The 23,932-nt window shown below is 32.7% G+C and overlaps 3 protein-coding genes across 3 annotated transcripts; 2 read left to right on the forward strand and 1 right to left on the reverse strand.

The window, feature by feature from the left end:
- Positions 1 to 2,803: 2,803 nt before the first annotated feature.
- LOC106657894 (nitric oxide-associated protein 1) lies at positions 2,804 to 5,933 on the forward strand. The gene is made up of 5 exons (XM_014379591.2): positions 2,804 to 4,084; positions 4,154 to 4,450; positions 4,511 to 4,835; positions 5,309 to 5,526; positions 5,601 to 5,933. Exons 1-5 carry the CDS (start codon positions 2,923 to 2,925, stop codon positions 5,786 to 5,788), a joined length of 2,190 nt encoding a protein of 729 aa, XP_014235077.1. The 5' UTR covers positions 2,804 to 2,922; the 3' UTR covers positions 5,789 to 5,933.
- Positions 5,934 to 9,172: 3,239 nt separating this feature from the next.
- Positions 9,173 to 11,147, forward strand: LOC106657993 (NEDD8-conjugating enzyme Ubc12). Its single transcript, XM_014379751.2, has 4 exons — positions 9,173 to 9,957; positions 10,092 to 10,186; positions 10,264 to 10,470; positions 10,614 to 11,147. Exons 1-4 carry the CDS (start codon positions 9,855 to 9,857, stop codon positions 10,752 to 10,754), a joined length of 546 nt encoding a protein of 181 aa, XP_014235237.1. The 5' UTR covers positions 9,173 to 9,854; the 3' UTR covers positions 10,755 to 11,147.
- A 1,717-nt stretch (positions 11,148 to 12,864) lies between these two features.
- LOC106657992 (importin-7) lies at positions 12,865 to 18,343 on the reverse strand. The gene is made up of 15 exons (XM_014379750.2): positions 18,085 to 18,343; positions 17,712 to 17,793; positions 17,480 to 17,633; positions 17,249 to 17,407; positions 16,818 to 17,165; positions 16,576 to 16,749; positions 16,345 to 16,490; positions 16,073 to 16,236; positions 15,852 to 15,971; positions 15,258 to 15,771; positions 14,635 to 15,178; positions 14,356 to 14,561; positions 14,014 to 14,283; positions 13,795 to 13,938; positions 12,865 to 13,691 (listed from the first exon to the last, which is right to left on the reverse strand). The coding sequence occupies exons 1-15, from the start codon at positions 18,166 to 18,168 to the stop codon at positions 13,624 to 13,626; spliced, it is 3,177 nt and encodes a 1,058-aa protein (XP_014235236.1). The 5' UTR covers positions 18,169 to 18,343; the 3' UTR covers positions 12,865 to 13,623.
- Positions 18,344 to 23,932: the final 5,589 nt, after the last annotated feature.

A 23,932-nucleotide genomic window follows, 5' to 3' on the forward strand; every position in this document is an offset into this window, starting at 1 on the left:
CTTTGGCGACTTCCGTCAACTAGAACCTTCCCTGGCACAGCGCTATTGAACACATGGGTTTTTGAGGATGCTGAATACAAATCCCCCTGCAAGACAGTGCATTTCCACTGGCATCGTTACCTCGAAAAGCTGATGAGCGGATCATTCTACACATCCCATTTCGGGCAGTTGTCACCGACATCAAACTTATCGAGGCAGCAGGTAAAGACTAGAAGAGAATATACATTCGGTCCCGGGACTTACAATATAAGCCCGCGCCGACGCGAACTCATATACGCCGTATTCATATACTTAGCAGACACACACGAGTCGCTCTCGCCAACAGTCATACACCCACGCTACACCGCGGCTACTACAATAACACGCATACCCTCCGTGCCGGGCCCTACAATAGAAGCCCGCGCCGACACAACTCATATACGCCATGCGCATATACATAGCAGACGCACACAAGTCACTTTCTCCAACAGTCATACACCCTCGCTAACACGCATACGCTCAGTCTCGGTTCTTATAATATAAGCCCACGCCGACGTGAACTCATATACGCCTTAGCATATACCTAACAGACATATACATGACGTGTTCCATCTATTATTCCAACGTACTCATAAGCAACAGTTTCGAATATAACAAAAATGAACTCCTAGACTATTTGAGGTAATGCTCAAGGTCTGAACAATTGATTAAATAACTACAATTAGTTATAACATTGCAAAATTCTGAAGACGTTTTTGAAGACACTTTTAGGAATGATAAAACTATTTTGATGCTCTAGATTGAGCTAGAAGGCTCTAATCGGAATCTTGAGACGGTCAAAATTTATAAAAATTTGACAAGGAATTCAAAAAAAAATTTTTCAAATTTTTTCACCTGAACCATCGGGTTCAGGAACCTTTTTTTATTAAAAATAGCATTTTTCGACTCTATAAACTATCGCCTTATATTAAAAAATCTGAAAAAATTGGAGGTTATCTTTTTTGATGAAAAAAACAAGAAAAACATTTTTCTCAGATTTTTTGTGACTCCGTATCGAAATAATTATTTTCGTCAAAAAAGGGGTTTTTGGCTTCAAAAGGTGCGTTCAAATCTCTAAAAAAATTTGAGGTTACTTTTTCTAATGAAATAAAAAAGTTAAAAAATTTTCGAAAAAGTCATTGTATTCTAACGCCTTATATGAATTTTCAAAATTCTCAATGATTTTTTCTGAAGGCCTGAAGCACTCAAAAAATCTGAAAAAATTAAAGGTTTCTCAGTTCATTGGAAAGTATTTTTTTGAATTTTTTTCAGATTTTATAAATGCTTCAGGCCTTCAGAAAAAATATAGATAGAAAATGGACGTTGATAGGCGAGGAGGGGGGTAGTAGGGGGGAGCTGGTCCAAAATTTTGGTTTTGGCACTATTTTATCATGTAACATACTAAAAGCGCGTCAAGATCAGTGACATACGTGCGGACGAAAATTTAAAAAAGTTTTATTTTGACCCATATATACTGCGACGGACGGCTGACCCCGGGGTGGGAGAAAGCAGCAAATCACCTGCCGTCGAATAAATTTCTATAGGACCACCTTACCTGGTCGAGTACTCCCAGAGGGGATATTGGGCCCGTCGTCAGTGCGAGCTTGCTGTAGGCTCGCTGGCTTACCGTTGACCTCCTGTGGCTGATGCTGAAATCCGCGAAAAAGAACGGTCGCGAAATAACTAGGCTATGGTGTCGATTAAATGTACTTCTTTATTTAATCCAAGGCCCAACTGGCCGAAAAACCACTTCAAATTGCCCAACGGGCGATATCTTACAATAATACGCGACGAGGCACAAGTTCGACTCGACTTTACTTTCGACTTTGCCCACCAGGGGCGCGCTCGGCGCTCGCGTCTACCGTATCTCGTGATACGAGCTTAATCGGCCGAGCCAATATGGCCGCTGCGCGCGCGATCTATGCGACGATGTCGAGTGCACGTGTACCGACGCGACGTGGCACTCGCACCGTGGTCTCGATGATGCGTTTAATACTGTGTCGCGGGCGATCCGCTCTGATGTTACCGGCACGGATTTTCACGTACTCACGCACACCAATACAATGCTGGCTGCGTATCGCCGCTGCGATACTCGCCAGCCGAGCTCGAACACACACGCAATCACACGCTCATTGTCATGTAACGCATCATTTCGATGGGAAAATACCTCAGCTTTCCGATGATGAGCTCAGATTTTCCCAAATTTTCCGCTTTACCCGGGAAAATCGACGGAAAAACTTTAAACTCAATTTTCCCGGATAAAGCGGAAAATTTCGGAAAATCTGAGCTTATCATCGAAAAGCTGAGGTATTTTCCCATCGAAATGATGCGTTACATTTTTCTTCTAGGTGCATTTAGATACTTTTACAGCGAGTTACAAATTTAACGATTCGACTAAATAATGCCGCGCTGTGCGGCACTCGGATATTTTGACATTAAATGTTGTTTATCAACACTTATTTATCAACTTTTTAATAGGATTAAAATTTCTAAATTCATATTTAGGTATGTACTTTCAATTAAAAATGATAAATGTACAAAATTCATTGTGCAACATTTATTATTTTGTACATTTATCGAATTTCCCATGTTATTTCGTCAAAATTGCCCTAGTGCGCTAGTACAGAATTTCGCCACTACGCGGCGTGACGGTATCGTTCAGTCCTCAATAGTAAGACACTGTTCTCACACTTGCACAGTGGCAGTTCGGGGGCGCTGTACACCGCTCACGCAAGGCCAAAGAAAAAAGAAGAAGAAGATCAGAGCACATGTTCCATCACTTCCATCATTCTGTTATGTTTTAGTTCTGCTAGTATGAGTATGATGTGAAAGTAGTTTTATTATCTATCCATTAGAACTAACAAACTTTTTTTGTTTCTATAGTAAAAGTAGATTTTAGTTAAAATGTTGAAATTTATAAATAGTTACATCAATTTCAAATCGTATTCTGTTTTTGCCAAAATGGTAAAAAACAGATCAACGAATATTGTTTCTACTACATTAGATCCGAAAGTCAAGAAAATTAGAAAGAAACTATTATACAATGATTATCTTTTAAACAATACACTTAATTATAGATATAAAAAAACTCGTACAATATTAAAAAGTATTCGGTATAAAATTTTGAAAAAAAAATTTAATGAAGAGAAAATAACGTCTGCTACCAGTATTTTAGCTAATACTCATGACAATGATCATGAAAATTCAAAACTACAAAATACTAACAGTATAAATATTAATGATGATAGTGCGACTATTAAAACAGGAAAAAATTATCTTTGCACACACACAAGCATGTTTCATAATAATAAACATGATGTTGAATGCAATAAAACCAAAGTGTCAGTTACTTCGAGTGCAAAAATAAATTCTGAACAATTGATTTCTAAAACATTATTACATAAAAATTACTTAGATGTAATAAATATGAAGTTTGAAAGTGATAAGCCGAAAAAAATATCTTGGATGAGTGATTATGAAATTTATAATGACGCAGTACAAAATTCCTCTAATTTGATATATGGAACTCCTGATCCAGATTCTAGCATAACATCAGTTAAATGTGGTGGATGTGGAGCATTATTACATTGTAAGGATATACAAATGCCAGGTTATTTGCCTTCTGAGTTAATAATTGGTAAAAGTAATCAAGAATTACAAGGAGTTAAATGTCAAAGATGTCATTTTATTACTAATTATGACACATGCATTGATCTGAAAATGTCAACAAGCGAGAGTAATGATGTTATGAGCCAGTTAAAATCGAATGGAAATTCTACAGCTATCATTTTAATAGATCTTACCAATTTTCCTTGTGAAGTGTGGCCTTATTTATCTTTCATTTTAGGAAATCAAACTACTGTTTTTATTGTAGGTAACAAAATAGATCTGTTACCTCCAGATTCTTCTAAATTTATTGAAAATGTCAAAGATTGTCTCACAGAATCTATAGTGAAAGCTGGTATTTTAAAGAATAATATCAAACATGTTGGTTTAATATCAGCCAAAACTGGATATGGCATTGAACAGCTTATTAACAAAATACACAAGTTTTGGAATCGGAAAGGTTAAAAAAAAATTTAACCAATTTAAAGTGAAGTAAAAATATTTTATTAATTCTTTTTAATTTGTTTAGGTGATATATACTTAGTTGGATGTGCTAATACTGGAAAATCTACACTTTTCAATATGCTCTTACAATCAGATTTATGTCAATCACAAGCAGCAAACTCAATTCAACATGCAACAACTTCATTGTGGCCAGGCACAACTTTAAATTTACTTAAATTTCCGATTTTAAAGCCCAATCAAGCTCGACTTTATAAGAGATTGCAAAGACTCAAAACTGAGACAAAAATAGCACACATGGAAAATTATAATAATATTCAGGAATTCAAAGAAACTAAAAACATTGAGTTATTAGCTCTTCAAGGTAATCAAAAGTTTCTCATTTAAATTTCCTTGGTATTGTACACGACTATATTATTTTTAGGTCGCGTCAATCATACATTTAAAAGAGAAAACAAACTGCATACAGCTATTTCAAAATCAAATAAAAACAGCTCATATGTACGAGAATCAGTAGATTTGAAACTAGACGAAAATTCTCCTGATTACAAAAATATTAAATGGTTTTATGATACACCTGGAATTATTCAATCAGATCTTATATCAAATTTTTTAACATCAGATGAATTAGCCTTAACTTTACCCAGTAAAATTATATCCCCTAGAACGTTTTGTTTATGGCCTGGCCACACTGTTTTTATTGCTGGATTAGGAAGATTGGATATATTATCAGCACCAAGTTTTGTGAGGTATATTTTCAAACTAACATGGTAAACCTGCTAATAAAAGATGAAGTTCTAGTTCTACTATTAAAATAATTATTTGAATTATTTACTTTTCAAATTATTGTACTTATTCTACCATAAAAGTTTATAAATCAAAAATAGTAGAGATATATTCAAATACTTGAAAACCACATACAATCCAAGAAGAATTATTCTATATAAACTATAGAAAAAAATGTTCAGATAATGGCAGGTTTATCTCATCAGCCTAAATTTCAATTTTTTCAAAAAGTTTTCTGAAACTTCTACTGAATATCATTCTAAACAAATCTATGGGAGCATTAAGAAATTAAAAAGGAGGTTGGCGTAGAGCTTTTTGGAAAAATATTTGATAGAACTTTCAGAAAACTTATTTGGAAATTTGAATTTTCGGTTGGAGTCCAGATCTCCTGAAATGTAACGAAAAATTTTAGTAATTATATTTTAATGATTTATAGGTGTACTATATTTTCAAATATAAAACTTCCAATTACTGTCTGTAAAATGAAAAATGCTGACTATGTTTATGAAGAATTATTGAATTCTGAAGCTTTCTGTGTTCCTGTCAACAATCCTTCAAGATTAGAAAATTGGCCAAAATTAAATTTCAAAGAAATAGAAGTAATTGGAATTGGAGAAAAAGAATCAGCTGCTGATGTTGTACTATCAAATGCTGGTACGTAAATATTTATTGTTTATAATGTATATAGTACACACTAAGCAATAGTTTCCTATAATTATTTTTACAAGGTTGGATAGCAATTACTGCTAAAGAAAATGAGAATATTATGATGCGCTCTTGGACTCCAGGAGGATTAGGAATTTACACAAGAATTCCAGCTTTATTACCATATTCTGTTAATTTACGTGGTTCTCGACTGATAGGAACGCCTGCTTACAGACTTGGAAGACAGGTGTATATTTCTAGAAGAAAATAAAAAAATATAAGTATATAAGGCAAATTGTTATTGGGAGTAATATTTATCCCAGATGAAAATATATCAAAAGATTTTTCCCGAAATCCTACATTACAACTCAGTTAATAACAACAGGGAAGCATGCCATTCATACTAAATCTGAGCAATGGGGAATGTCATTCACCGATTCTTGATTTGACGCACAGTTCTAATATACTCATTAATATTTTGGTCGAGTTTAATGCAATTTTAGATATTATACATTATTATTATTATTATTATTAAAAAGCAAAAACAAAAACTACGAGTAGCACAAACTATGCGTAACTTCTAGAAACTTTTAGAACTACGTGATTTCATTATTCTTTTACGATTTGGTAATTAAGCTTACATTCAGTTCGGGCTGCAATCCCTTGTTTTGCAAAAAAAGCATCTTCATACCCGTTGGATAAAATACTATAATTATACTCATTCAAGTAGTCATTACAACATCAATATACCCACCCTTATTGAAAAAAATCTCATGACGAACTGAAATGAAATGAAAAATTTTGCGAACACTTAATCTATAACTTGCATAAGTATTACGTACAATCCTATGTAAGTTCTGGACTGGAAAAATTAATTTTTTTTCTAGAGCCAACAAGAAATTAGAAGATTTTAAAATCATATAAAAAAAAAATTGGCCTTATTAATTATGTCTGAAAAAATATTGTGCACATGCATTCCATTAGATTTTTGTCTATTCTTTCCAATGGTGGTATCAGTTTTTCGAAAAAAGTTAATTTACATGTAGAAAATTGACTTTAAAGTTAACTCAATTTTTCGGCAAGTATGCCCCTTCGACTTGATTCGTAGATATCTCAATCGATAGGTAATTTAATAACGAGAATTTAAAAAAAATTTTCAAAAACGGTTCAAAAGTTATTAACAGCAAAAAACAAAAAACGTAATTTTCGGACGAATTTTGGCCACGCACTGCTGCTCTCCGCTCAGCCGATAGGGGGTAACAGGAGTCGACGAGAATAGACGCGAATGCAATAACTTTTTCGAAAATTTTTTCACTCTTTTATTTCATTAAGGGGGGGGGGTATAGTTAATTTTTAGTTATTTTTGCTCATTTTTGAGATTTATTTTTTGAAATCTAGTAATGAAAATGTAGTAATATCGATTTGTACACTAAAAAGCATCACTTCAAGAGTACTCGGCTAAATTTTTGTTGAAAAATATTGAAAAATGAGCCTGGGGCATCGGTTTGAAGAAAACACGTCGAAAAATGTGGTGTACACGATAACTCCTCGCAGAATCATCAGAAACAAGCCTAATGACATTTTTTTATTAGTTTAGAGGATTCTGAAGGTACTGACGTCGAGTTTTTTAAAATATTTTCATTTTTGAAAATTTGGCGTGATGTTGAAGTTGAAAAAACGGGAAAAAATCGAAAAAGTGCACTTTTTTTTCGGAAAATTGTTGAAAAAAAATGAAAATTTTCCCAAAAATGAAAAATTCTCAACGTCACTACCTAGTAAAATAGTTAATAAATAACGGTGTAAAATTTCAGAAAAATCGGTCAATAAGTTTTTGAGATATGATGTACACCGTCTTTGAAAATGCTATTGTTCAGGAAACGCGTTTAAAGATTTTGAGGTCCAGTCCTTCTTCCTTTTTGCACGTGCGTTGAAATGGCCATATCTTGGTTAATTTTGCTCCGATTGGCTTAAAATTTTAACTGAATACTCTTGAATGTATATATAATCGAATAAGACAATAAAAAAAGTATCGAAAATTTTTGCGAAAAATACTATACCCCCCCCCCCCTTAAAAAAAGTAACCTCAAATTTTTTCAACGATTTGAACGCACCTTTTGAAGACAAAAACCCCTTTTTTTGACGAAAATAATTTTTTTAGGACGATACGGAGTCACGAAAAATATGAAAAAATTTTTTTCTTGTTTTTTTCGAAAAAGATAACCTCAATTTTTTTCAGATTTTCTAACATAAGGCGATAGCTTATAAAGTCGAAAAATGCTATTTTTAACAAAAAAAGGTTCCTGAATCCAATGGTTCCGGTGAAAAATTTTTTTTGAATTCCATGCCAAATTTTGCCTCCTAGTTCAATCTAGAGCAGGAAAAAGATTAATGCAAAATTCTGAAGACGTTTCTGAAGACACATTAAGAAATGATAAAACTATTTTGATGCTCTAGATTGAGCTAGGAGGCTTCAATCGGAAACTTGAAACGGTCAAAATTTATTAAAATTTGACAAGGAATTAAAAAAAAAAATTTTCAAAATTTTTCACCTGAATCATTGGGTTCTAGGAACCGTTTTTAATTAAAAATAGCATTTTTTATTCTATAAACTATCGCCTTATATTCAAAAATCTGAAAAAATTTGAGGTTACTTTTTTTAATGAAATAAAAAAGTGAAAAAGTTTTCGAAAAAGTTATTGCGTTCTAACGCCTTTCATGAATTTTCAAAATTTTCAATGATTTTTGTAAAAAAATCTGAAAAAATTCAAGGTTGTTTAGTTTAGTGAAAGGTATTTTTGTGAATTTTTTCAGATTTTTTAATTGCTTCAGGCCTTCAGAAAAAATATAGATCGAAAATAGACGTTTATAGGGGTGGAGGGGGTAGGAGGGGGGGAGGGGGTCCAAAATTTTGGTTTTGGCCCTTTTTCATCATGTACTATAACATACCAAAAGCGCGTCAAGATCGGTAACATAAGTGCGGACGAAAATTTAAAAAAGTTTTATTTTGACCCATATATGTGTCATTTTCTTAGCATAAATCTCTTTTCAGGTGGTTTTCGATCACGTGCAATAATCCTTAATAATCGTTATTCAAAAGTTTATTATTCAATTTGAAGATTGACGAAAAATGAACGACTTACATTTTATGGCTTTAATCAATTGTTTATCATTCAAAAGGTTCCTTTTTTCTACCAAAAGATATTTTTGAAAAAAATTTCAAACGTCATGCACAAGCTCTGTTAATGAGCAATGAAATATTTCTTTTAAGTGTCCGAAATATGGCACATTCACCCCCATTGTTTTCAAAATTTTTTAAACTTTTGCATACTTTAAAGATGTAGTAAATTAATTTTTCAACTTTTCACCACTGTTTATATTGATTATTGGTATAACAAAATCACAAAAATGATACATTTGATTTTTAATTTTAGCAAAAATATTCGACAACTTTATGATAGGTTTTAGATTTCTAAAATTATAATTAATGAATAAGTATGAACTTTCAGTTGAAATAATGATTGATATATGTGAAACGAGATAGTAATTAACCTTTTCAATCAAATCAAAATTTTCAAATTTTACCTATTTCTTTGATTTCGGAAGACTACCACTAGGGGTCGGGTATGGATATGGTTCAGTCCGCAATTGACAATTCTTGACAATACCAATTTAGTGTGCATTTGGAGTTGGACAGCTCTCTCACTTTCGCTGCGTACTTACAACTTTCTCACAAAAAATTATATGTATTGAACGAGTAAACATATAATATATTGAAAGTTGACACGAAAATACAGTCAACTTTTTGATTTGCACAGTTGTATTTGTGCATTTCACTCGTAGATATTTGTTCGCCAACTAACGTCAGATTTTATCAAACTGCAAATGTTATAGAAAAAAGCAAGATCTGTTTTCAAAGTCTATTGTATTTAATACGTTAACTAGCAGACACGAAAAATACTCTTGCACATTATACATAGAGTGCTGAACAATAAACGTTTTAGTTTCTTCAGGTACGGTCTAACGTGAAATAATAGCTGTCGTTAGTTCATAGAGTCTATTTTAAATTTATATGAAAAAAGATAGCTGTCGAATAATAATATTCAAAATTGAGTTTTAGTGTCACTTTCGCTCCAAGTTATTGTTGACGATAAATTTTATGAGACAAATTTTTTCTTGTCGCTTTCAAGTTTATTGCATTCTAATAATTCTACAGTGATATTGATATACCTACGTCAGAAGTATAACAACAAGATTCGCTCATTTGCGTCGTTATTCGCGCCAACCAAGTGTGTTTTTATATGTTGTCGTAGAACGAAATAATTGGTACATAGTTTAACATGATTAAACTATTTTCTCTCAAAAATGCTAAGAAAGATGGCGAATCACCAAAGACTGGTACTCAAAAAAAAGCTTCAGCAGCGCAGCTGAGGATTCAAAAAGGTATGCATCTCGTTATTACATTGTTAATGGATAGTCTTCCCATTATCTCAAAGTTTGTTTTAGAAATGCTTGCTTATTTTTTTAGACTTCCTCAAGTTTTCTTTAATTTTCTTAGAACTTGACCTTTTTTTTAGATATCACAGAATTAAATCTACCAAAAACCTGCGGTACAGAGTTTCCTGATCCTGATGATCTACTGACATTTAAACTCATTATTTGTCCAGATGAGGTTAGTTTCCATCATGAATTTTAAGATAATAAAAATTATTTTATTTGTGCCATCTTTTCAAACATGTTTTTGTTTAGGGATTTTACAAAGGTGGTAGATTTGTCTTTAGTTTTAAAGTTGGACCAAATTATCCTCATGAACCACCTAAAGTCAAATGTGAAACCCAAGTTTATCATCCAAATATTGATTTGGAAGGCAATGTTTGCTTAAATATCTTACGAGAAGATTGGAAACCAGTGCTTACTATTAATTCAATTGTTTACGGGCTTCAATATCTTTTCTTGGTAAGTTAGAAAGCATACAAACGTTAAAAATGTTATATTCTTTTATTTACAACTTGCAATTAACATTTTTAATATTGAAGCATATACTCAAAGAAGTATGAAACATTTTTTCTAATATTTTGATTCATATTTCTGATTTGTAGGAACCCAATCCTGAAGACCCTTTGAATAAAGATGCAGCAGATGTTCTACAAAATAATAGAAGAATGTTTGAGCAAAATGTAATTAAAGCAATGAGAGGAGGTTATATTGGACAATGTTATTTCCAGCGATGTCTCAAGTGATATACTGCTTCAAATTTACCAATGATTTGCATGCCTCCACAAAAACTCACAATAAAACAAAGAATTTTTAAATTTTGGAAAAATGCAGGCTATTGCAGTGCGTTTGCTATTGTCTGTGTATCTACTCTATACATCCTTACAATTTTTACATCTTGCCAAATCTCAAAACATCTAATGCATCAAGTATTTTATGCTTTTCAATAATCAGTTTATATGAGTTTAAAAATAAATGGCACATTTCACAAATCTCTTCAATGATTATATTGGTAACTGATGACTCAAATATACTAAGTGTGAAGTTAAGTAGATATTAAATTAAATGTTAACCTCAAAATTTACCTGATTTTGTCGGGTAGAAAAACTCAATAAATTTCATTTTTTACTAAACGATAACAACCTTTTTTAAACATTTATATTTTTCAAATAAATTTTCCTTTTTTTATCTTTAGAGAAAGCTTACAATTATTGATTTAAATTGTCAAGTAAGCTAGTTCAATTAACTTTAATATGAGCAAGAATGAAAATAAATATACTAATATATAGTATTAATGGCAATGATACAACATAATATATTATACAAATTATTGAAATTAATTAAATTTTAGTAAATTTCATCAGATAGAAGAAGAATTTGATGCTCAAATTATCAGAATGGACTCTTTTTATGAAATAAATAATTAATAACAAAAATAAAAAAAAATTTGTATACTAATATAAATTTTTTTATTGAGTTGAGAAATTATTTAAATATTCAATAAAAAACAATTTGTTATTTTTATCCATTGTCCTGGAATCATTCAAATATACCCTTGGATTTTAAATTTATTCAACCTCAAAATGATAATTTTTATATTTTATTTTTATTCAAAATATATTTAATCTATGAATTTTTACACAAAATCACTTAGTGGCAATGAGCTTGATGTTGAAATGAAAACAGTCAATTATACTACTTTGAATTTTACTTTAGTAGGTTCTATGATAAATGTATATAACAAAATTATGAAACCAACTTGCGTATAACACTGCTGAAACAAGCAAAACTAACATACACTACATAGGGCTGTATTTTTAATTAAAATAATAAAATTTATACTAGTTTTAATTTTTAAATCAATTGAATTGTAAAAATTGAAACAAATCCAGAGAAATGATCCAATAACTCATGTGCAATTTTTAATAAAAAATATTTAAAATTTTATGAGTTTTTTACAAATATTTTTCTACAATATCTTAAAATTTCTCAATCATTTCCCTATATTCATTTTACAGTGTAATATTATTTTATATTACAAGTAATAAATATGCATAAAAATGGAGGCACAATTTTTAATAATACCTCTAACTCATTTTTTATAATGATCCCTTCAAAATGATTGAAATTGAGCTTTTTAGTAACCAACTATTGATATTGAAGTAAACATTTGGTTGAACTAATGTACAATTTTATCGATACTATTTTTTGAAATTTAACACAAAATGATAATAAATGTACAACTGGCACTTTAAAGACGAAAAGCTTAATCCAAAGAAAAAGCATTTTTCATTGCCCAACCTCGATTTTTAATTGGAAACAACAAAGATGTCGTGGTTTTTTTATTTATGTTTCCTTCCAATTTTTACGACTTATGTTTCATTTGAAAAATGAATTCATAATTAGCTGCTGGACTCAATAAAATGGCAAAAAATCTTAAACTTATTTAAAAAAAAAAGTAAATACCAGGCTTACAAATCTTTTTAGACTGAAGTTTCTTGGATAGCAAAAGAAAAATTAATGATCTTATTTAAATTTTCTTTCATTCATTTCCAACTCATTTCAAAAATTGACAATCCTGTTCATTAAATTAATCAGTTTGAGGTAAATAATTCTAATAACAGGGCGCAGTATAAAAAAGAGCATGATAAAAAAGAGTCATTGCATATGTTTAATGTTAATTATATTACTTAATCATAAGTTATTTTCCAAAAAATGTATTTTTTTACAAAGAAAATAGTTCATGTAAAATCATATTTCAAGTTACTGATATTATAATACTATTCTAATAGATATGTTTTTTAGAACATAGCAAAAAATGTTAAAAATTTATAAATCATTGTGGATAAGAAATGATTTAAACTATTTCTATGCTATTATTTATTGATTTGCAATTTATAAAGGAAGCTTCGTTGAATGACACTTGAATATTGATTATAAAGTTCACAGACTGATGAAATTTTTGCATACAATTTCACATATACATGGTTTAGGCTTTGTACAATTAAAAAAAATATTTTCATCATTCACTAAAATTTAAGTTTGGTTATATTTCACATCAACAAATTTTATAACAAATTCCTTATTCTTCACTTTTAACAAATATATAGAGATAGTTTAAAAATTTTGTCTTCTTTTCTGGAGTTCAATGAATATGTCACAAAACACTTGTTTTTATTATCCCCAGAATTTCATTCATGTAATCTTTGTTGTCTACTTCTGAATATTATTATTAGAGTGGGCAATTTCCGAAATATTCAGCTTGGCCAAAGATCACGTTACTTTATAAGTTCATTTCTATTTTAGGAACATGATGACATTAATGTTCAAACATACAATCAACAAATAACAAGTTTTATTTGGTACTGGTCAATATAACCAATTAGTACAAGAGCCTTGTAATTAGTTTGAAACATGAGCACAAGTACTTGGAGAGTATATTCCTTCAATTTGACTTACTCTATAAATAACACAAAATTTACACAAAAGTAGTGAGTAGAAAATTAATAATTGTCCAGGAGATATTCATGCTAAAATTGTGCGCTCCAAGTGATAAATTTATTTCTCTCAAAATGATAAAGAATAAAATTGAAATTGTTCACATGGGTTATAGATCTATCGACCCAATGGTGCTCCGCCAAAGTTAAAAGTAGATGGTACAGTTTGTGAAGTAAAAGCATAGCCTAAAAAAAGTGTTAGAAAATCGAACATGAATTTAAATTTATAATATTAAGTGTTTATTAATTTATAAGGTATATTAAAAATAGAGCAATTTTCTCAACTAACCACCACTTTGTTCAATTCTTTTGCTCTCTAAAGCCGCCTTACGTTGATCAGCCAAAACAATGATTTCAGTCAAAGATGTTCTTTGCTCTTGTGTTAAATTACTTGTTAATGCACTGTACCACGGTGTATCGGTCATTTCAATGTCTAAAAATACAGTAAAACTTTATTAATAGAACGATTCATAAATGATGGTTAATTTTAATAAATCATCAAACATACTTGACATTACTTCCTTAAATACAATATACTCATCTTGATTTGATTCCTCAATATCAAGAGGTGTTGTATAACTCTCTAAAGCTGTTTCTTCATTAGCTTCAAAGTCTGAGTCTTCTTCGTCATCATCTTCTGATCTGTGATCACCTTGTTGTATTTGGGTTGTTATACCAAACATGTGTTGGTTTGATGATTTATTAACTTTTTCTTCAAGACTTTCTAAATAATCTTGACTAGCGTCATCGATTTCATCTTCATCTGATGATAAGACTTCTAGAATGTAAATTGATATAAATACCTCATAATAATATACATGAAACAAAAACAAAACAAAAAAGTTCAAACCTTCTTCTAAATCACTTTCATCATTTCCATCATCTTCATCATCTGTTTCAGCAGCTTTAGCTGCGTAAGCTCTTTTCAGACCATCAAAAAGAAGTATTAGCGATGGAATTATTTGTTGTGCACACTCATTGACTACTGGTGGTCTATTTGGGCCCATGCTTATCAATGTACACAACCCAAGAACACATAGTTTCCTATCGTGTAAACTGCAGAAAAAAAGATTTTGTTCAATTAACTAAATAAATTTGAATAAATAGTTGTATGGATTAAAATGCATACCCTAAAAAACAGTCAGTGTCATGAATCCATTGTTTAATAAAATGAGATGCAATAGGTTCGGAAGATTGACCTAAAGTACCATGTAATCTTTCCATAGTTTGAAGGCACAAATTTGGATTGTAATATAAAGCAGCTATGACAACTTGTAGACACATAGTTCTTAACTCGGATGTTTTAACTTCTCGTGTCAAACGTTCTAAAACTAGCTGTATGAGAGGAGGTATACAAGTATCTATGCGCCCTTTACATTGTAATATTATAACTTCTAAAAGTTTTGCAGCATGACATTCCGGATCTTCACCAGCATCTCCATCTAATACAGCTTTACACATATTAAACATAGCTATGATATGATTTTCGTTGGATAAAAAGGCATTAGTATCCACTGTGATGTAGTTATGAAGAGATGGCATCATATCTGTGAAGTAATCAAAGCCATCTTTTTGGAACAGTTCATACATTAATTCCAATACTTTCCACATATCTTCTGAAATTGTAGTTCCTGTCAAATCATACACAAGTGATAAGGCTTCTTCGTAAAACTCTGAAAAACCAGGAATCATTGTCAATTAGTCAGTAATTCGATCATAAAATTCATATTCATTATTTCAGAATATACCAACCCATTACGCTATGATTAAATATATGTGCTATAACTTGCAAAACAATTGGTTGTAATTGACTCATTATGTGAGGCTGATTCTCCATTACAGACAATAATGTTTCAATAGTATTTAGCAGTCCCATTGCCGTAATAGCTTTTTCATCGCTACCTTCATCCGTTTCTAAAACTTGACTAAAAGTTGCTGCCAAATGTTGGCACATTTCAACAGCAATAGGAGTCAGTTGTTGCGGGTAAGTGCAAACAATTTTTTGCATTACTGTAGTAAGATCATCATTTTCTGTTAGTCTAATTATGTTCAAAAGTTCTAGTGTAATTTGTTTTATCCAAGGTTCTACACAATTTTGAACTTTTTCTTGAGTTTGAAGCAAACTTTGAAGTGCTATAGCAGCTTCAACTTTAACTGGAAGATCTGTGTCATTTAGAAGGGCATTTGTGGTCAATCTAACAGCTTCAAATAGAATATCTTCTTGTTTAAATTTAATTTCAGCAAAATAATGTAATACCCAGCAAGCCTGCAAGCATAGATTTATTAGTTATTGTGAATCATCAGCATTTACTTATTCTTACGATTTAAAGGAGCAAATTAGCTTACTCTAGTTCTCATGTGTCCATGAGGACTGTTAAATTCTGGAAATACATATTGCATCAACATTTTATCCATTTGATCTTTGTAGAGTTTTTTTTTCAATAATATGTCAGCTAATGTTCCAACCTATAAATTTATGCAGACATTATACAAATGAAATATTTTATCACCATTGAGAAATAATGATTTTTAATCACAACATGTGAAAAACAAAATGAATTGTTTACCATATGCAAAGCTCCATCTTTCTGTTTTGCATCAGTTCTAGGATTTGTTAAGACTTCAACACAAAATAGCATTGTTTTTTGAAGCATATCTTTTCGTTTCTTACAAGCAGAATGTAGTAATGTTTGTGCGGCGGTGACAGGTGATACAAAATCTTCAAATATATCTGTTAAGCAGAAAATTATGTAAATATAGCTTTTGATAGAACTCAAATGATATAACTTATTTATTCAAAGTTTCATGTTCTAAGAAAAATGAATTAAATATATATTACCAAATTTGACTCTTATATACTCGTATGGATCTGTGTTCCACAATTCTTCATCGGCAGCAGAGTAGGACATAAGAGGAAACAATACATCTCGAATAATTTCGTACATGTGCGGTTTTAAAAATCGCCAGGAATAAGCATGACTTACACTAGTAAATAAATTCTCAATTAAAAAAAAAATTCTTTTACTTGTTCATTATGTATTTATTTTATTATAATAACAAAAGAACTCACCCTTGTTCAATATAATTTATAGATTGTTGTAGAACACGAGGAGAAATGTAAACATGTCTACGATACTGATCTAATATCTTTAACAAAACTTCAAGAATACCACCACTGAAAGTCCGTAAATACCATTCAGAAAATTCTTTGTAATCTTTATTTACAGTGCCAGGGCTTCCATATCTGAAGAAAGTGAAAAATAAGTTTAAAAATTTACATAAACAATAAGTAATACGTAGAATATTTTATACCGTTCGAATATTCTTTGCAATATGTGTAGTGCCCATTTTTTACATTTCCACCATGGTAGTTCAGCTTTTTCATCATCGTCTAAAAATTCAAAACTTTGTTCTGATGGTATTGGCCTATCAGCTACCTGACGAATAATATCCATCCATTGAGTGAAAATTTCTTTGGATATAAGATCAAGAGGAAGTGTGTATTGCGTAAGAGCATAAAATATTTTCAATATTTGCTTTTGAAGCAGAACAGACTGTTCTGAAGGATCCGGTAAAATTCTGACTATAAGTTGGTAAATCATCGGTAAAAGAAGGTTCATGGCTTCATTTAGTGGACCTCTTTCTTCTGTTTTTTTATATCTATGTAAGCATAATAAATTAAATTAAACTTATAATTTAAAAACCATAATAATTGATAAAAAAAACATTGAAGGTCAACTTACTCAAAATTCTTAACAAACTGATATAGGGCTAAAAGTACACCAGGCCAACAAGAAGCATCAGGATTTTGAAGGTATATAGTGATTTTATCAACAATTTGAGTCCATCTTCCAGGAAAATCATGTTTAACAATATTACTAATACACACTGCGAGCTGTATTCTAAATTAATCAATAAAAAATATTAGTCACAGTTTATCAAATTTTATAAATTATTTAATAAAAAACAAGCACCTTATTAATTCAGGAGCATGAACAGTTGCATCAACTATGCTATCACGAATCATCGCTCTATCTTGTTCATGGATACTAAATGGTGGTGAAGTATTACTTTCTGCTTCTCTGTCAGCCCAATTTGAGACAATCAAGTTTTTTAGATATATGACACCTGCATTCATATAAAGATTTTAATAAAATGGAGCATGAAAACATATTTGATAGTGAATCATGATTTTTAATAATTTACCAGCTTGTCTCACGGGCATATCAACTTCATTAGACATGATAATCTGGAGAAGTCCAGGAGCAAATCCAATTATTTTATGGACCTAAATATTAAACATTGATTAAGATTTATAAGGTTGCAATATGCATGGAAGATTTTCCCGCGAAAAGTCGACCAAGCTAAATCACTTTGGTTACAAGCTATAATTGTTTTGGGAGGCATATTTGATGGTAAAAGGTCAACAAGTATTGAGTGAAAGATGACACGTGCTATTTAGGGGAAAACTACTTAAAATACGAATAATAGTCTTCAACATTTAACAACGAGTTAAAGTGAAGATGCCAGGAACCAAGTGTTGAAACACGTGGGTTATGTTCAAAAGCACGTAGCTAACCTGGTTTAGTTGTTCCTCTGCCTGCTTTTGCTGAGCCGGATCGATAGTGGCCCGCAAAAGCTCAGTCAATTTTCGAGGATCCATCCTGTTGATGTTTTAATTTAATTTTTATGGCTCGTCTGCATGCAGAAATTAATTCGTCCACAGGTAGATTTTTAGCTACTCGGAATAAATGCTCGCCATGTACGCGCGCACGTCTGCCTCATGCGGACCTGTGATATACCCAGAAAAGTGTGCTAGGCCTAGAACAAGTTAATCAATTGCTGTTCAGCATCGTGGCAGCACGCCGCAGATAATTTATTAAGGTGCTTTTGCATGACCGGTTGGTTGAGCGACTCACACCCTCGAATTACGAGTTATAAATTTAAGGATGGGAAATTAACGAATGCTAAAAACCATATCTTATACCAACCACTGAAAAAATAAATTAATGAAATAAATTCAAACCTAAAATTTTTTAGCATTAATAATTTATAAAAAAAATTGGTCACCGAATAATTTTTTTGTGAATTATGTGTAATTATCAGATAAGCTATAAACAACAAAAATAAAAATCTGAAAAATGTATAGAGTCTAGGAGTTAGGAGGCTGGAAGCGCGCTCGAGCGATGCAAGGTGGCTCTGAATTTAAAAGCTATAGTGTATATGTTACGCAGCATGTTGTACATTACATGGCAGATCATACAGGAATCGGCGATACAGGCAAACCCCGTTATTCGCGGGGGTTCGGTTCCAAAAAAGTACCGCGAATACCGAATCCGCGAATACCGAAGCATTGTTCTTATGGGAAAAGGGGGGTTCGGTTCCTCGTCCGACTGAAATGTCAATATACATATTAGTAAAAAAATTTTTTATGAGAAAAAATTAAAGTTTTGATTAATATTTTTTTATTTTGTAGTAAAATATTGAGTCAAACTTTTTTGTTTTGCTCTGCGCAATAGATCTTTGTACAAGTTTTTATAACACTCTAATGATTTTTCGATATCTTGTCTAAATTGAAGGCTTCGAGTCATGATTAGGTCGTAATTTAATGCTCGTTCAATGAGACGCTCTGCATCAGCCAAAATATTTCCAACTACTTTCGCAGTAAGAACAGGCTCGGGTTCTTCATCTGCAATCATTTCTTCTTCAGCTGCTGTATTTTGCACGATTGCATCAATTTCGTCGACGCTTCGATCGATCGATGATCGATCTTATTGTAGATTCATTGACGTTAAATCTTCGCGCTAGAAAAGCCACTTTATCGCCCTCCTTCAGAGCATCTAAAATTTTGATTTTTTCCACCAAATTCAGCACTTTTTTATTCCTCTTTGAAGGGCAATTCATAATTAAAAAAAAGTTTTTTAAATTTTTTTAAAAATTTATGCGCGAAAAAAGGTTAACTTTGAGCGAAGAAACCGCGAATACGGAAACAAAATACCGCGAATACTGAAGTGAGGTCACAAACAGGGTTACCGCGAATATGGAAAATCGCGAATACCGAATCCGCGAATAACGGGGTTTGCCTGTATACACATTCAACTCTTGATATCTTTTAAAAATGGTAAGCGAAACCCACATTCCAAATATCATTCGAAAGCTTATAAAATTTTCTTTCAATGATATACAAATTTGGTAATGATGATGAGTGAGCAAAAAACTGCGACGCGATCCATAAGAACCGATTCACCTTCTTTAAAAATCCGCTTTGCAAAAAAGTAAAAGGTAATTGGTATCGGGATGTAATATAATCCTATGGTGGGGGGGGGGGACATGGCTGTTGTAACCAATATGCTTTTAGTATAGGCCTGTCACTAACCCGCAACACTTTGCATATTTTACCTCTTGTCAAATCGTAAAGTGATCAATAGTGAACACTGAAAAATGCTTATTGGGAAGTAATGTGAGACCTGGAAGGGGTAAAATATGGCTGTTCTAATAAGTCAAACTCCATATCGTCGCCCCAGCGCAGGAAGGTATCTATTTCCAAGCTGTAGCAAGAAGGATACTTACTCGCGCGCAGAGGCAAAAAGGTATCTAACTCGAGCGCAGCGGCAAAAAGGTATCTAATTCGAGCGAGAAGCAAAAAAGTAGCTTATTCAAACGAAGTGGCAAGAAAGTTTTGACGCGCTGAATTTAGGTTGGCAACGGAGCCGTAAATGATTAAATTTTGTTTCAACATTCAACATTCAACATTTAATTCAAAGTTATGTAAAGCCGATAACTTCTACTTTCCTCTCAGAACATACAAAGTCCTCCATAAGTGGCAAATTCAGTCGAAATCGCGGCTAGATTGATTTGTTTGCTCGCATTAAAAATGAATGAATCTCATTACACTAGCTCAAATGTTTTCCTCTTTTTTGCTCTAATACAAAACAAAATTTTATCATTTACGGCTCCGTTGCCAACCTAAATTCGGCGCGTCAAAACTTTCTAGCCACTTCGTTTGAATAAGCTACTTTTTTGCTTCTCGCTCGAATTAGATACCTTTTTGCCGCTGCGCTCGAGTTAGATACCTTTTTGCCTCTGCGCGCGAGTAAGTATCCTTCTTGCTACAGCTTGGAAGTAGATACCTTCCTGCGCTGGGGCGACGATATGGGCGTCGAAATCTAATGTATATAGCTACACCAATATGGCGGCGTACCCCCGGAGATTGACACGCGTTTGATACAAACAATCTCGATTAAACGCATTCTAATTATCCGCGAGTGCAATGTCACAATTAATATTCATGTAAAATTCAACGAGAAATCCGAATATCGAATTATTTTTCACCTAAGCCTCCGGGAAAGCCGTAAAAATTAAAAATTAAATTATTGTTTGCTCATATCTCGCGATCCAAGCTAGATACGGAAAAATTAATTACACCATTCGATTCCTCGTAAAATTTTGCATCGACATGCACTAAAACATTTTCAAGTGTCAGTGCAAAATTTCGAGTTCTGCGCCGTTGAACTTACCGGCCGCCCCGAACGGCATTTTTTAATTTTATTGATATTATCAACAATTTTTCTAAAATGCATGCAGGCTAAAAAGTAACGTACCATTGCATTCTGGGGCACAAATTCTATCTTTCCTGAAAAAATCAGGCCGATTGGTGATTGGTGATAGGACCTTTTGGTTTTATGTGATTACGTAATGACTTAAAAAAAATGGGCGTTCTATTATTCGCTCTGACCGTTAGGATAGGGCAAAAAATGGCGCTGCCGTCACCATAAACACATAATCTTATGGAAGAACCGCGGACGTCCTGTCGAAAACACCAGCGTCGATCGCTTGATCTAAATTTTTTTTTATGAGAATTTACATGAGAAAACGTGGCGCTGTGGCAACGTTCGCAAGCAATAGCCGAACTCCAATACTTACTAGAAGCATGAGACCGGCTATTAAAACGATCTTATTTACATCTCAACACAAGGTTAAATTACTTTCTAATTCATCAATTAGGTCATAAACCCAATTGGCGATTAACAGGATTCGGAACCCAGCCAAAAATTCAAATGTCAATACAAATAACACAGCAATAAAGACAGCGATAACAGACGGTGGGGAAGAGTGTATAATCACACACTATCTCGTCACCTAGTCGACGTTTCGCCGACCACTTTGTCGGCCTCTTCAGGAAATTTTTTTTTTTTTATCATGAAAAATTCAAATTTTTATAAGAGAGTACCGAAGATTCTATATAGGAACCGTAAGAATATCAAAATGAAGGTTCACATATGAAGCCGTTTAAGGAAATACTCAGTAGATGTTTCAGAAAAATTGTTTAAAAATTTAAATATTGTGCTGGTTTCGTATATGCCACATTTTTACTGATCAAATCACATAAAAGTTTTTTTATTCATAACTTTTTTTATACACTAGGTTAACTTTGATTCTGTCCGATGGAAAACCAGATTTCCTATGTTCTATACCTTTTGATTCGATCAAACAGAATCAAAGTGCACATCGAATTTTGACAGACGGGCTTAGAGTCAGTCTATTTCAACGGGTGAAATTTTAGCTACTGATTCTTAGCAACAAAATGACGAGCGATATTGAGCAGTTTGTCCAAATTCAATTTACAAAATAGTATATTATTGTCCTGGGCCGTGAAAACAGAAAATTTCCGCAGAATACATATAGTTAACGGCAAAGGCGAAGCCTACCGAGGCCGAGAAACGCGTGCTCTGCAGCTTTCTTTTTTCGCGGCTTAAGCCTGTATGCTATTTTCCATACCCAGTGACTAGAAAACCGCTCTTTCAGCAGGAAAATGCCTCTTTCAGGGGTAGAAAAATAGTCACTTTCAGGCCGCTGATATGAAAAAGTTTTTACATACCAGCGGCCCGAAAGTAGCATTTCCCGGCCGCTGCGCTAAACGGGATATTGCTATTTTCGGACCGGGGGTATGTAAAATCGTATACTGGCCTATACCGGGAAAAAAGAAAGCCTCAGTGCACGTGCTAATCGTCGGCTCGGCTTCGCCTCGGTCGATTATTTTTCGTACTTTTCAATCAATTTAAATGTGGGGTCCAGATGCCCTTAACAAAAAATTTACAAAACTCATTTATATTTTTGGGCAATGTAAACCAGAATGTTCCCTTGATTCATGGTGCATTTATTCTCTTGTGTTACTTAGGTTATTTGGGTTATTTTCGGTTATTTTGTGATATTTTGTGTGTTGGAAATTTTGTCGCGGATATTTTGTCTTGCGGAGATTATATATCGGTAACCCACTTCAAACATAGTTCAAGGATGAATTCATGTTTTTCTGAAAATACTACCTTCATAAGTATGAAAGAAATATAAATTAGTAAGTTTGAATTTACAATTAGAAAATTACAAAATATATCATTCAAAACTAACGTACACCATACATCCAAAACATACATCACACACAGGCATGCAAATTGTAGAAAACTAGCACCTTTTGACGCGCTGCGTGCGTACCAAACATACCACACTCGCTCACGTTATCAGGAATTTAAGAACTCGCGCTCAATGCATCGACGGTCAATCGCCATGTGTGCACCAAAATCTAACGACTAATCGCAGAGCGATTATTATTTTGATGACGCATAAAAGAGTCCATCGTTTTTTGAAAAGAAGATTCTTGTAATTCTTGTTATAATCGTCAGGATAGGAGAGCTTGAAAATAAAGTACACAGTGGGTTGAATTAAATTAAAGTAAAGAGTTAACAGTTTATTCAATCTTGGTGTGTCGAGAAGCCAACGTGCGCTCAGGCTCGCTGCTCCAATCTGTCTGCCCTCGTATGCTGGCCGCGCTCATGCCTCGCGCTACTGCGGGCCTGCGGCCTGCATGCGACAACAGCGCCGTTGCGAGCCCGACGCTAAGCTACGCGTATCGCTTGCACATCGTATGCTTTATGAAGTATAATGGGCATAACATTCGGCCATTCTTACACGCGTTTGGTCCTCCAAACGGTTAAACAGAAACAAAAAAATAATCATTCTTTTTTTTTTTTTTTTTTGATTACAGTAAAAATTAAATTTTGATCATATGGTCATAGTATAATAATCATGGTAATTAACGCATACAAGGAATACAAACATTATTAAATACAAAAGAAAATACTTAAAGGTATAATTAATCATTAAGCACACTCGTAGTCTTCGAATTTTTTTGGCGCTTTTCTCTCTCTCAAGGGTCTTTCGATTTTTAGATTCGCATCTTTTTGATTAACAGATTTTTGAATAACAATTTCTTTCTTTTGAGCGGTCATTTTTTCTTTTACATTACGAGTGTTATTATCGATCGAAGCCACATCATTATGATTTTCAATATCAGAACTATATTCTGCTTCATCGTCAGACTCACTCTCAGACATACTATCTTTATTGCTCCAAATCTTCATCTGGCTTACGTG

This window comes from Trichogramma pretiosum, unplaced genomic scaffold (genome assembly GCF_000599845.2).
Source record: "Trichogramma pretiosum strain Unisexual culture from Peru unplaced genomic scaffold, Tpre_2.0 scaffold84, whole genome shotgun sequence".
Classification (NCBI taxonomy): domain Eukaryota; kingdom Metazoa; phylum Arthropoda; class Insecta; order Hymenoptera; family Trichogrammatidae; genus Trichogramma; species Trichogramma pretiosum.